The following is a 14,637-nucleotide window of genomic DNA, read 5'->3' on the forward strand; positions in this document are numbered from 1 at the left end:
TTCCCACTGCTCCGGGGCCTTAATACTGGACCTCTCAGTTCCTGATACCAGCCCCCTTATACGCTTACAACCACTGTAAGGACCGACATGGGGGTTGTACCTAGATATGCAGGTTACCGGACATTGCAACTAGAAGAAAACAAATGCAGGTTAACACACGTGTCACACTTGGAGCATGTCTTCTAATGTTTATCTCTCCCAAGATGTTCCAATATACCTGCTGGTAACACTTCATTGCAGTTATAACTGCTTGTGTTAGCCATTGTAACGCATGATATGCAGGCATCCGTGATATCGCACCTAGAAGAATCCTTTCGCCAGCGTTTGTAGTACTTGGAAGATAGATAGTAAGACTATAAAGATAACCTGTTGATTGTGCTCAGATTCCCATTATCCTAGCTTCTAGAGCAGCCTTTTAGTCCCGCCTCGAAGAAGCTCTAGCACTTCCAGCCCACTGCATTTGGCAGACTTAAGGGTAACCTGTCCGTAGTGCATAGAAAAGTCTACGAAGGTAGCTGCCTTTTTCTTCCCCACAGAAGATCGGATGACACAGCAGAGCAACATCAAAGATGAGCTCCATCTGTGCTTAAGGTATGTATGAATGCACCACTTTAGTGGACATCGGCCGCAGGCACGGCTATCCTTACACAGATTTTATAATGCAGCTACGACTGTAACAAAAACTACTCACATAACCACTTTGCACTGAAACACCAGACTTACTCCAACAACTCTGCCATTGGAACACAGCGACAATCTACGACAAATTTGGTCTAGCTGGGTACATACCGAGTCTCCTGCACTAGCGCCCTGCAGTGACTTCCCTCAGCGTCCGTCCACATGCATAGTCTCTTGGGTTGCCTATTGAAGCCTTCCGAACTCCTAATATTGGACAAATACACAATGCATCCTAAGCCGCCTCTTAGAACTATCCCATACCTGGACTTCAGTCCCTGAGGGCGTTCCTACCACAAAGCGTTTGAGGCCATACAAATGGGAAAAGGCGCTATATAAATGACTACTACAATAGAATATACAAATCTATAACTAGGTAAGCGATGTTTCATCCGTTCTGGGAGCAAGAGGCTACCAAAATGTCTACAAAGTGATGCATATGTGGTCCCAGCTGTTGGAGCAATTTGCATAGCTTAACATTTCCTATGTGGATTGCAATTCAATTTCTAAGCTGAACTATTGTTTAGCAGTGCCCCCACTTCAAAACTTCGTCCACTGAAAGAGAGTTAAAGTACCAATCGGTGGTTTCGACACAGCATGATACTCTGCCACAGTTTAACACTATACAATGATAATGACTTGCCTTTGATAATATTTTTGCCCCTCACCACCCCCCATAAGGTAGAACAGTATTTGTAAATATGTCACGCTCTCACTGAAAAGGGTTAGGATTAAAATTACAATCTGCTGTTGTGACGTGTTTATTGCAAGTTTCCTGTTCATAAGGCTTCTACCACAATTTTAAACATTTGAGAAAAACAAGTTAACATACCAGGCACAAGTTTGTAGAATTATGCACAACGTTTGAAGCCATTACTAATAAGCTACAAAATTGGTGTTACAGGTAATTCACTTTCTTTCCTTTAATAGCTGATCAGTCTTCTTTCATGTATTATTTATTTTATTCACATTTGTCAGCCCGAGGGCAATCTTTGCATCAAAGATTTTCTAAATATTTGAAAGACAAACGTAATCCTAAATTTCAGTGAACTTACTTTACTAGGTTAGTGACCTTTCTGTTGTAAGTGAGGTTTGGGCGTGATTGGACTAAAGGTTCGGAGGCCATGAGTGGGGTTGGAAAAAAGGCCAGTTGTCAAAGAAATAACACTTGTTTGACTGCAATGTGATTCTTGGAGCGAAATGTATCACGTCAAAACATCAAATGCTTTTAAAACAAACCACATGGTTTTAAATATTTATCTTTTGTAGGACTTGTGGATTTCAAACCTGGCTACTGGATTGGTGTCAGATATGATGAACCTTTGGGAAAGAATGATGGAAGGTAAAGCTTTAAAAAGTAAACCTGTATATCAAATGGGCATTGTTAAACAAACAGTATTGGGACACTTCTAAACAAACGTGTTTGTCTAGAGCATACTCAACATCTTGGCATGGTGTAATACCTGTTGCTAAAATTTTGTGGAAAAGATGTAGCCTTACAGTAGCAACTGGCCATTCCTGAGCATATTATAGATGTGCATTATATTTGAAGGCGTCTTTCATACTTGCACTTGCATTCTGCTCTCCTGTTTTCCCCGAATGGCTTTCACCACAAGTGGGCCCAAAAATATGTTGGCATAGAAGGTGGTGTGCCTGTTAGGAATTGAAAAAAAGGGACTCTGCACTTCACACCAACCCTATGTCTGTGATCAGCCACCACACCAAGTTACCTTTCTGCCTATATTTAGGTTAAGAATAACATTTTGCTGTTGCCTTTTTGGGACAAACATTGTGTTGCTTAATGCTTCACTTTTTACCTTTCTATGGAATACTTGGTTCTCTTTTTTTCTTATCAGCAGATAAAATCTTTTCGACAGTACCTTCGAACACATTTCTAGTGACCAAATTCAAGAAGCTTACAAGCTTTGGCTATAGCTCCTCTTAAGTGGTCCTATACTGAGCCTGCAAGACTTTCCTCATTTTTGAGGGATTTTTGGCAATCCGTGTACAGAAAGGATCTGGTACAACAAGCTACAATAGATTCTTCTGGGGGCCTGTGGGGGAGGTGCAAGCTATTGTGCGTGGATAATTGGGATTCCACATAGGGCGCTATACTGACATTGGTAGTACCTTAGGGTGCTGCTGTGAAGCTGCCATCTTCCCCAACCAGCAGAAATAGGGGAGTCTTATCCCCTGCAAATGCACAAGCTAGTGTCTTCACAAGTTTCCAGTCCCAAAAGTATATAATTAATACATGTGGTACCAGGGAAGTTATTAGTCTGTTAAAGTGTCCGCAGTGCCACATAGAAGGCAAACCAACTTTAGTTAAGATCCATAAGGCATGCGTTTCCTGAAGTGGACCTGTTGATAACCGCTGACCAGTACCACCCTAATTAAAAGGTATTGCTAATGCCGAACTGCTGCCATTGTGGTAGTCATGGTAGATTAGCTGTCATTTCGCAAACTCAGTACCAGGCTTTGGGTGTTGGTATTTTGATAAATTCATAGCTCCATGTTTTGATGTATAGTTTTCTAGAATGTGGAGTGTGAGGGAGGTTTGATAAGGTGGCGGTTGGAGGTGGGAAGCCGTAGAAGGCTGGAAAGAGTTGGTGTTGGAGTGCTATTGTGAGCCGCCTGCATATTGCAAATAAAGTAATTCTGAAGACCTTCCCTTCAGTCTTGGTTATAATTGCGACGAGCTGGAAGACCGTGAGGGGGGCTTGTACTTTCATCTGCTCCCCCTGTCTGGAAACTGTCGCCAGAACCCATGTGCCATTGGACATCCCGGATGGCAGCAATGGAAGGGACCCCAAGAAGGGATCAGTCATTGAGACAGCTACCAACAGGGGTGAGGCGTGTAACCCCAAAGGTTCCATTATTTGAGCTGCGAAAGCTCTCGCTGTAAGATATGCACGCCCCTCTTCCAGCACTATGAGCGGACCAGGCGCAAGTACCCTTGCACGTTCATCACGTTTGGTTCCCCTCGCATTGCATCGGCGCGCAGCGGAATCATAGTGTGCCACTTAACAGAATTTTGTTTACGTTCAGCCACTTTGCTTTCTATGCTCATTGACTTGTCAAGTTAAAGTGACATTGTACACAATTGGGTACAAGACCCAACTCTTGATTTTACTGATTCAGTGCCATCATTCTGTAACTCCAAATGAACATAGCATGGCACCGCCATCACAATTTTTTCCAGAACCAGGATCACCATTAATTTTGTGGAATTGGTGGAACAAATGTTGGCCACAGAAGGGGAGACTCTTTCTGCAATAAGAAAGACATTCTGCCGCATAATTTAGGACCAGAAGGGCGCAGTGTCTATGATGGTCTTAACAGAATTGGAGGAATAGGGCTATGGGGAATTGGATGAATTCAGCAAGGCATTATGGAAACTTCAAAACAAGGTCAGGAAAAACACCACATTTGAGGGACAGCATTTTTACCAGACAACTTAGGCACATGAGCCAGTTGAAAACTACGCCCAAGGCACAAGTGTAATGCAATGTTACAAATGGGAGTGATTCAGAATATTGAAAGTGCAGAATGGCTTTCTGCAGTTTTTTAGTGGCCAAGGGCAATGGCAAGCTTAGGGTCTGTGTGGACCCGAGAGATTTAAACAAGAGCATCTGGGTTGATCAGCACCGCTTGCCAAACATGTGCGAGGTGCTGACCTCCCTGGGGCAAAGAAAATATTTCACTCTGATCGACCGGTCAGCTGCTTACCATCAAGTACGTTTGTCAGAAGAAGGTCAACACTTGCCATCCTTTGAAATGCCGGAAGGTGCATTCAAATTTATCAGGATGCCATTTGGTCTAGCTTCAACAGCTGCAGTATTTCAGATACAATTGATAAAGTAACATAAGGTTTGAAGAACACAGTTCCGATATTAGTTTTTGGGACCACAAAAGAAGATGAGACAAGTGCTTAACCCTTTAACTGCCATGGGGCTCCCCCCCCTAGTGTCAAGGCCTTTTTTGGTGATTTCGGTATGTCGTCATTCAATGCCTTGTAACTTTTTTGTTACATGTGATATCTCGGCCAAATTTGCCCCTTTTTTTGCCACATGTAGGCGGTCGTAACGCCACCCAGGAATCCTAGGTTGCTGTAGGGGTTGGGGGGTGGGGGGTTGAGGGAAAATAACCAAAAAGGGCAAAAATGTTGTTTTTTTTTCTCCAGAAAATGGCAATAAAATGATGTACAAAGAAGCCTGTGGTTCTTTCCATGTAAGAGCTGGTAGCAAATGGTTTGCTGTGCTGAATTCCCCAATGTTCTGGCTTTCAAGAACAGGTTGAGTGGAAACAAAATGTTGGCCAATTGGACATGCGTGGACGGAATGGGAGAAAAGGGTAGGAAACCCGAATTGGAGGACAGTAGAGCATACATTTCTGAAAAGTAGACAACATTCCAAGTTTAGGAAGGGGTGATTTGCACAGGTCAGGCAACAACTAGGTTGGCGAAAAATCCATGGTTTGGGGAAAAAGCAGGAAAATGAGCGAAAAAAAGGTATGTGGTGGATATGGTTGGCCTGGTACGGCAATGGCGTATATGAATTTTTGAGAAAAACAATGCTCCACTACATTCCCCCGACTCCCACACGTGTCCTGATGAAAACGGTACTTCACATGTGTGGGTTCACCTACCTGGGCGCAAAGGGAAAAGGCTAAACCACAGGTAACACCCAACGAGTGTGGGGAGACAACCTACAGTATTGGGCCTAGGGTGTCAAAGCCACCAAGGAAAACGGGGAACCCCATGCATTTCTGAAAAGAAGACGCCCGCGGGAATCCAAAGATGTCTGACTTGCGCATATCTCCCCAGAATGTATTACCCACAAGCCCTGTCAAAGACCCACATGGGAGAAGGGTGCCCAAGGCCAGGGAAATTACTGCTGACTTTGCTGGAGCTCTGGCTGGCCTGCGTTACAGCTTCTCACCACCAGGGAGTCCCAGCAGTGTGCCAATACCTCACCGAAGGGAAAAGCTGTAATGCAGCCCAGCCACAACTCCAGTACGGTTGGAGGTGATGTCCCCGGCCTTGGACATCCATTTAACATGTAGGTGTACCGTACCCTAAGCACAGCGGCAGCTCAAGTGAGCCCCGGCAGGATCCCCATTCCTCCCCGCAGGTGCCATCTGCAACGTAGCACAGCCAGAGGTGCAGCCTGGGCTTGCGGATGGACAACCCACATGGGAGACATCCGCCCCCAGGGAAACGCCAATGTTCTGCTGGCATGGGGGGCAATTTGTGGCCTGCCCGTGCAAATGTGTCCCAGCCCACCAAAATATCTACCAAGATGGCCCATTCCCACCCGCACCACCAACAATCCAGCCCCAGTCTCACCCACCCCACTGACAGTGGGCCCTAACCATAGAATAATAAAAAAACAGTGCTTGTATAATGTTGCAGCTGCTCGCATAGAAAAAGCTGTAAACGAAACAAGAAACATTTGTTACCTACGATCACCCCAGCAAAAACAAATCTACACTCATACTTTCCAATCATGCCACCCCCTTGCAAGCCAACCCTGGTGGTCTACTGAACCTCACCCCCCCAGTGAAAACACTTTGCCCCTTCCTAGGGGCCGAAATCCCTCCCCAGGGAGGGCTGCATGAGGTGCGCCCCCACACTCCATTTGGGGGTGGGGGGAGAGACACCCCCTTTCCATAAAAACCATTCCCTGGTGGTCTGGGGGGAGCACTCCCCTTCACCCCCCCCCCCAACCATCCATGGTGTTTCCTTTTTTATTTATTTTTTTACCCTTGGGCCCTTTCCCTAGGGGCAGATGGACACCCATCTGCGACAGGGGGCCCTAACCTTGCAGGCCCCATCCTTTGGGGGCCTGCCCACACATTCCTGGTGCCCCCCAATTGGATGGGGGCCACCTCATGTACTCCTCCCTGGGGGCAGAAATCTGTCCCAGGGAGGGCTACAAGGGGTCCCCTCCCCGTTCCACTTGGGGTGGGAGGGAGAGGGCCCACCACCCTTTCATGTCCAAAATAAATCCATGCTGGCTAGTGGTATGTATGTATGTGTGTGTATATATATATATATATATATATAGCTGAGGCTTGTGGAATCTGCTTAGATCACATGCTGTGCATAGGCTGACATCAAGTGGAAGCTGCGGAGTATTACAGTTTGTTTTTTGAAACTCAAATGGGCGTCGACACAGGGCGTGCCAGTAATACTATCCCTAATGTGACGTCCACTGTGCCCAAGATCCCTCACGCGTCTAGGATCCTCAGATTGTTTTTTCCGCCATACTGGTCGGAAGCATTTTGCGGAGTCCCCTGGCCTTAGCCATACTTTTGCTAAAATATTGATTTATTGACATCCTTCCCCATCCCAACGTCGAACTTCAATACTCAACGCCGGCTGGAGAAGAAATCAACCGTCGGCTGCTGCACGATGGATTTGGGCATCCTCTGGCCTCGGCCTGGGCCTTGGAAGGCCTCTGGCCTCGGCCCTGCAAGTAGGGAGAGTGGGGGGTTGGACATACTCTACACTCTTGGTATATAGGTACACCTTATACATTTCCTACACTTAACAGCCCGCTGCCTCAAGGTGCAATCGCAAATACCCTTGGGTCGACAGGCACGCCACGTGCAATCTCTGCTTGCCGAGGGACCACCCCGAAGCGAACTGCAGAGCGTGTAGTAGGTTTAAACCTAAGACACTTAAGGACCGTTCAACGAAGCGCTGGGCCCACCACGCCAGGCAGGCGGCCATGGCAGCGGAGGGTGCCTTCAGCGATGGCAGCGACGCTGTGCTTTCGGACGGCGAGGGCATTACGGCGTCGAAAGACAGCCAAGCGCAGGTCCCCGACCTCGGAAGGTCGCCCGACAGGGCGGCTGTGGGGAAGACCCCCGGCGACACAGGCGCTTCACACACCACCCACACTAAACACACAAAGTCCAACCGAGACTCGACAACGTCGAGTGCTCGGAAAGAGGCACAAACAGAATGGTCCGAATCGGTGTCCTCTGGGCGTTCGAGATCGAGATCGCCGCATGACTCCAGGCAATCATCCACTCTTGCCAAGAGTGCCTTGCTCCCTGGCTAACGGAAGTTCGATCGTCGGAAGACGAAGACGACTTCCACCCCCAGGCCGCACTCCAGGAGTCGGAGCCCGCAGACAAGATCAGCACGGCCCCACGTTCGAAGGACACGGACTCTACCCCCGATCCTCGACGCCAGGCGTTGAAAACCTCTGGAGCCACAAAGGGACAGGGAAAACACTTTTCCACTCACGGGGAGGGGGGAAAACAGCAGAAGAAGCAGCCTCTGCACCCTTCCACACCTGTAAAACACTCCACTCCTCCTAAACAGGCAGACAAGACCAGGTCTGCTGATATTTCAAAGAGCAAATCTACTCAAGATAAATCTCCAAAACTTTGAGTCATTCCCAGTTCCAAAAAATGGTCCAGTGATGACATAGATAGGGTCATGTCAAGGATGTCTTCCTTGGCAGACTTTTACGATAAAAATCCAGACCATTTCCTTTCATATGATCCACAAGGGGCTACACCCTCAGGCTCTAATGATCCTATCCCCCCCGAGTAAGAAGCCCCGGTTTGAGACACCGATGAGGTCTACAGACCCCTTTGAGGTACAACCATACTCACGACCATACTCACTATATCAAGGAGAGACTTCCTTTGGTGAGGACCAAGATTTTGGCATGGTAGAAGAGCAAATCGGGACGGGCTACTATGGGGACGATGAGGACCAAGAAGAGGAGGAGGAAGACCCCGAAACCTACAGGGTAGATTCCCCGGTAGAAAAGGAAGCCCCGGTTACCGACTCCCCTGTCGATAACCAACCCCTCCTGAACGAGGTTCTCGCACGTGCAGCAGAACATTTCCATATTGACACCCACGGTGTCCAGGAGGAGAGGGACTTCGCCGAGGAGTTAGTAGGAGAAAGGAGGCCTGTTGCCCAGACCATCCCCATCCTCGAGTCTATTCAGCGAAGAATAGACCCGTCCCTGGTGAACCCGAACCTCACCAGAGCAGTCAATCCCAGAGTTGAAAAACTTTTCAGGGCAGCCCAGTCTGACCCTCTCTATATAAGAGGACATCTGAAGCCAGACTCCCTAGTTGTCACTAACACTCGTAAGAGGGCTGGAACACCCTTGTCATCGTCCGAAGCTCCCCCAGACAAGGAGAACAAAAAACTATATGGTTTCGGCAGGAAAGTAGCCTCAACGTCCGCCTATCAGGCAAGGATTGCAAACTCCACCACCCTGTTGGCCAGTTACAACTGCCATCAGTGGGAAGAAGTCGCTGCACTCATAGCCTCTGTTCCGGAACCCTTACAGGGCCAGTTAGCTCGGATTTCCGCAGAGGGTAGAGCCGTGTCTGGTTGCATTTTAAAAGCAACCTTTGACGCCGCGGACAACGCAGGCAGATTGATAGCAGAAGGCACTGTTATCAAGAGACATGCGTGGTTACGGCAGTCTGGTTTTAAGGCAGAAACACAGGCATCATTGTTGGACAAACCGGTGGAAGCCGATCTGTTTGGTAAGGCGGTCGAGGACGCACTGAAGAATGCCAAGGACGAATACGAGACACTGAAGTCCCTTGGCCAGTTAACCAATAAACCCCCTAACCAGAGAGGGAATAGTAATTTTCGTCGCCCACGCGGCCAAAATTCCCAGAGAGGATCTAACTATTCCCAGGGGCAGGGTACACAGTGGAACAGCCAACAGTCTAACCAGGGTTACGGCAGGGGTAATAGGAGACGTGGTAAAGGCAGAGGCAGCCCCAGCAAGAGAGGCGGCACGCCTCCACCAAAGCAGTGACGCTCCGTTTAGGGTCCCTTCTCACACAACCCCAATAGGGGGACGCATTTCCAACTTCACCCAGGCTTGGGAAGGGATCACATCAGACAGATGGGTGCTGTCAACAGTATCCACAGGGTACTGTATAGAACTACTGCAGCGTCCCTGGAACCATCCTCCACGACAAAGAGTACACTCTTTAGAACATCAGAAGATTCTCCTCGAGGAGATCGCCATTCTGCTAGAAAAGGACGCGATAGAATTCGTCCCGGGACACCAGGTAAACAAGGGTATTTATTCAACTTACTTCCTTGTGCCAAAAAAAGATTTGACAATGCGCCCACTATTGGACTTATGGCCTGCCAACAAGTATGTCAAGCCTCCAAAGTTTCGTATGACTACGCTACAAGAGGTAATCCCCCTCCTAAAAAAAGGGGGATTACATGGCAACCTTGGATATGAAAGATGCCTATTTTCATATTTCCATGTTCCCAGCGCACAGAAGGTACTTGCGCTTCAAGGTGGACAGTCGGCACTACCAATTCAAGGTACTGCCCTTCGGGATAGCTTCGGCACCAAGGGTATTCACCAAGGTTCTGGCGGTGGCGGCTGCACACCTACGCAGGGAGGCAATCCCGGTGTACCCTTATCTGGACGACTGGCTCATAACTGGGGAAACCCCAGTAATTTGCAGGACAAACATTCAAAGGACTATCGACCTCCTCCACGAATTAGGCTTCTCAATCAACGAGAAAAAGTCAAGCCTGGTGCCAAGCACCTCCAAACAATTCCTAGGAGCAATCCTAGATACTCAAGAGGGGTTGACCTTTCCTTCAGAGGAAAGAATTCGGAATATACTACTGCAAATTCCGCAATATCAGTCCGGTCACCAAATAACGGTACGCAAAGCAATGCGTTTACTGGGCATGATGGCGTCATGCATTTACCTGGACCCCACGCGTGCCTGGGCATGTGTCCCATGCAGGAATGGTTGGCGAAACAGTGGTCTCAGGCAAGTGGTCAGTGGGACGATCTAGTGGTCGTTTCGCCAACACTAGTACAAAGCCTTCACTGGTGGACAAGAGAGAATCTTGCACAGGGAAAACCCTTTTACGATCCCGAAGTACAGGCAGTAGTCACTACCGATGCATGTCTGACGGGGTGGGGAGCTCACCATCTCCACCACACAGCACAGGGTCTCTGGTCTCCCTCAGTGGCCAAGAACCACATCAACCTGCTAGAGCTTCTGGCAGTATTCAGAGCGCTTCAAGCGTTCGAGCCCCACCTACTAAACCTGTCGGTGCAAATCCGGACGGACAGCACAACAGCCATGTTCTACCTGAACAAGCAAGGAGGGACTCGTTCGCCAAATCTGTCCAGGTTGCCCAGAAAATCTGGATATGGGCACTCAGACGGAACATCTTCCTGTCATCACAACATGTTCCAGGGGAGCTCAATTCCCTAGCGGATGCTCTGAGCAGAGACTCCCTCCCAGAGGAACACGAATGGGTTCTACACAGAGAGGTCGTAGAAAATATCTTCTTTCAGTGGGGTTTCCCCACTATAGACTTATTCGCCACAAGCGAAAACAGACAATGCCCAGGGTTTGCATCCAGGTTCCCCCAACCAGACTCCCAGGGGAACGCCCTGTGGATGAACTGGTCAGGGATGTTTGCGTACGCTTTTCCACCAACTCTTCTCATCAGGAAGGTGGTGAACAAGATGAACAGCGAGTCGATGACGCTCGTCCTAGTTGCTCCCATGTGGGCAAGACAACTGTGGTTCCCACACCTACGCAGGATGGCGGTGTGCGAGCCCATCAAACTTCCAGCCTGGTACAACCTACTGTCCCAGCACCAAGGTCAAACAGTGCATCAGCAATCCAACTCAATGAACCTGGCAGCATGGCTCCTGAGGTCATGAGTTTGGACATCTCAATTTACCACAGAGGTGTATGGACATCCTAAAGGAATCTAGGAAACCAAACACAAGGCACTGTTACTTTGACAAGTGGAAGAGATTCGTTATCTGGTGTCAGAGTAGACAAATCAACCCAGTTGATTGCACTCCTTCCACTATTGTTACATACATGCTCCACCTGCTAGACGCAGGATTGGTTTTTAACTCACTGAAAGTACACCTGGCAGCCCTGTCGGCATACACCACTTCCCATAACAAGGTCTCGTGGTGGAAAGTACCAGTAGTTAAAGCCTTCATGGAAGGAGTAAAGAGACTTCACCCTCCTATTTCGAACCCACCACCAGGGTGGGACCTTAATGTGGTGCTATCTAAGCTCATGGGACCCCCTTTCGAGCCCATCATAAAAGCAGTCTCAAACACCTGACTTATAAAACGGCCTTCTTAGTAGCTATTACTTCTATAAGAAGGGTCAGTCAAATTCAGGCTCTGTCAGTGCAGGATCCCTTCTTTACTGTCCATAAAGACAAACTGGTTTTACGCACACACCCTAGGTTCTCACCTAAGTTTATATCTAAATTCCACATAAACCAGTCCATCGAGCTTCCGGCTTTCTTCCAGGACCCTCAAAGCTCGGCTGAGGTGAAACTACACACCCTAGATGTACGTAGGGCGGTCCTCTACTATGTAAATAAAACCAGACCGCTAAGGAAAACAGATCAACTGTTTGTCTCCGCAGCTACAGGCAGAGAGGGGATCGCGTCTCTAAAGGTGCCATCTCGAAGTGGATTATTAACTGTATCCAGCTGTGTTACTCACTCTCTGAAAGAACTCTGCCTTTCACGCCAAGAGCCCACTCTACTACAGGCATTGGGGCCACTCTGGCTTTCATTGCAAATGTACCCCTTGACACCATTTGCAAAGCAGCTACTTGGAGCTCTATTCACACTTTTACTCAGCATTACTGCATTGACACCCATTCCAAGGCAGATACACAAGTGGGACAAGCGGTTCTAAGACACTTATTTGCTCATGACCCTTCTCACATCCCACCTCCTTCAGGTACTGCTCGCTAATCTATGCACAGCATGTGATCTAAGCAGATTCCACAAGCCTCAGAAGGGATACATTACTCACCGTAATCGTATTTCTGATGTTTGTATCTGCTTAGATTCACATGCGACCCACCCTTCCTCCCCTCTGAGAGAAGGCGCATGGTTGCTTGTAGTCTTACCTTTCTATCTGCTTGGAATATCTGTACTCGCGCTACTCCTCATGCTACCTCATGTTAGAAAAAATACAATCTGAGGATCCTAGACGCGTGAGGGATCTTGGGTACAGTGGACATCACACTAGGGATAGTATTACTGGCACGCCCTGTGCCGACGCCCATTTTCGAGTTTCGAAAAACAAACTGTAATACTCCGCAGCTTCCACTAGATGTCGGCCTATGCACAGCATGTGAATCTAAGCAGATACAAGCATCAGAAATACGATTACGGTGAGTAATGTATTATATAAAAACACACACACCCACACCGCTCATGCCCCGTGTGTCCTTCTTTTCACCCCCACTCATGGTCCGTGTCTTCCCTTTTCTCGGCACACGGTGGCCTGCAGAGGGCCGAGGAGCGGGATCTGCCGCCTGCACACAGTCTTACTCCCTCCCGCCCACCCCCCGCTCATGTCCATGTGTCTTTCTCCCTCCCGCCCACCCCCCCTCTCATGTCCGTGTGTCTTTCTCCCTCCCGCCCACCTCCCGCTCATGCCCCGCTCGTCTCTACCACCCGCCCCCCGCTCATGCCCCGTGTCTCTCCGACCCCCGCTCATGTCCGTGCCTCTCCCCTCCCGCCCACCCCCCGCTCATGTCTGTGTCTTTCCCGCCCTTGCCCCGTGTCTCTTTCCCCCTCCCGCCCACCCCCGCTCTTGCCCCGTGTTTCTTTCCCCCTCCAGCCCACCCCCGCTCTTCCCCCTCCAGCCCACCCCCGCTCTTTCCCCCTCCAGCCCACCCCCGCTCTTTCCACCTCCCGCCCACCCCCGCTCTTTCCCCCTCCCGCCCACCTCCACTCTTTCCCACCCCCGCCCACCCCTGCTCTTGTCTTGCCCAGTGTCTCTTTCCCCCTCCCGCCCACCCCTGCTCTTGTCTTGCCCAGTGTCTCTTTCCCCCTCCCGCCCACCCCTGCTCTTGCCCCCTCCCGCCCACCCCCGCTCTTGCCCCCTCCCGCCCACCCCCGCTCTTGCCCCCTCTCGCCCACCCCCGCTCTTGCCCCGTGTCTCTCTCCTGTTGCCCCCGCTCATGCTCTGTCTCTCCTGTTGCCCCCCACTCCCCCGCTCATGCCCCGTGTCTCTCTCCTGTTGCCCCCCACTCCCCCGCTCATGCCCCGTGTCTCTCTCCTGTTGCCCCCCACTCCTCCGCTCATGCCCCGTGTCTCTCCTGTTCCCCCACCCCCGCTCATGCCCCGTGTCTCCCTCGTGTTCCCCATCCCCCGCTCATGCCCCGTGTTTCCCTCGTGTTACCCCCCACCCCCCCGCTCATGCCCCGTGTCTCCCTCGTGTTCCCCCCACCCCCGCTCATGCCCCTTGTCTCTCTCCTTTTCCCCACCCCCGCTCATGTCGTGTGCCCTGAACCCCCCCGCTCATGCCCCGTGTCTCCCTCATGTTCCTCCACACCCGCTGCTCATGCCCCGCGTCTCTCTCGTGTTCCCCCCACCACCGCTCATGCCCCGTGTTTCCTTCCTTTTCCGCCCACCCCCTGCTCATGCCCCGTTTGTACCCTGTTCCCTCTCACCCCCCGCTCATGCCCATGTGTCTCCCCTGTTCCCCCCCCCCACCCCCCGCTCATGCCCTGTTGTGTTCTTTATACACCCCGCCTTCCCTTTCCATGGTGGCCATCTTGGTAAAAGATTTAATCTTGGTTTTTTTTTACCACCCGGCGTTCCCACTTTGAGGACATAAGATGTTAGTGGTCTTCATCTATTGAAAAGGATGTTATGGTGACATTGCACTAATAAAACCCTTTAAAATTTAGTTAACCATAACGTCCCTGTAACATTTTTTTTTAAGTTGCGCTACTAAAAACCTATGAAATTCAGTGAAAAACCTTTGTCAAAGGGACGTTATGGTTCCAAGTAAAACCGAAAAACCCTTGAAAAATCGCCAGTTATGGTAAGCTAAGCAACCATAACTCGCGCCACCACCGTGCACTGCTAAGACTAAAACCCAGGACATCAAAGATGACATCACAAATGTCACATAG

The 14,637-nt window shown here is 49.7% G+C and overlaps 1 protein-coding gene across 1 annotated transcript in view; it reads left to right on the forward strand.

The window, feature by feature from the left end:
- TBCB (tubulin folding cofactor B) overlaps positions 1–14,637 on the forward strand; it is a 290,333-nt gene that overhangs the window by 237,480 nt on the left and 38,216 nt on the right. The window contains exon 5 of the mRNA XM_069644621.1: positions 1,945–2,017. Within this exon, the coding sequence (XP_069500722.1) occupies positions 1,945–2,017 (73 nt within the window). The remainder of the gene's footprint in view (positions 1–1,944; positions 2,018–14,637) is intronic.

Source organism: Ambystoma mexicanum, chromosome 2p (assembly GCF_040938575.1).
Source record: "Ambystoma mexicanum isolate Mex_15411 chromosome 2p, UKY_AmexF1_1, whole genome shotgun sequence".
In the NCBI taxonomy this organism is placed as follows: Eukaryota; Metazoa; Chordata; class Amphibia; order Caudata; family Ambystomatidae; genus Ambystoma; species Ambystoma mexicanum.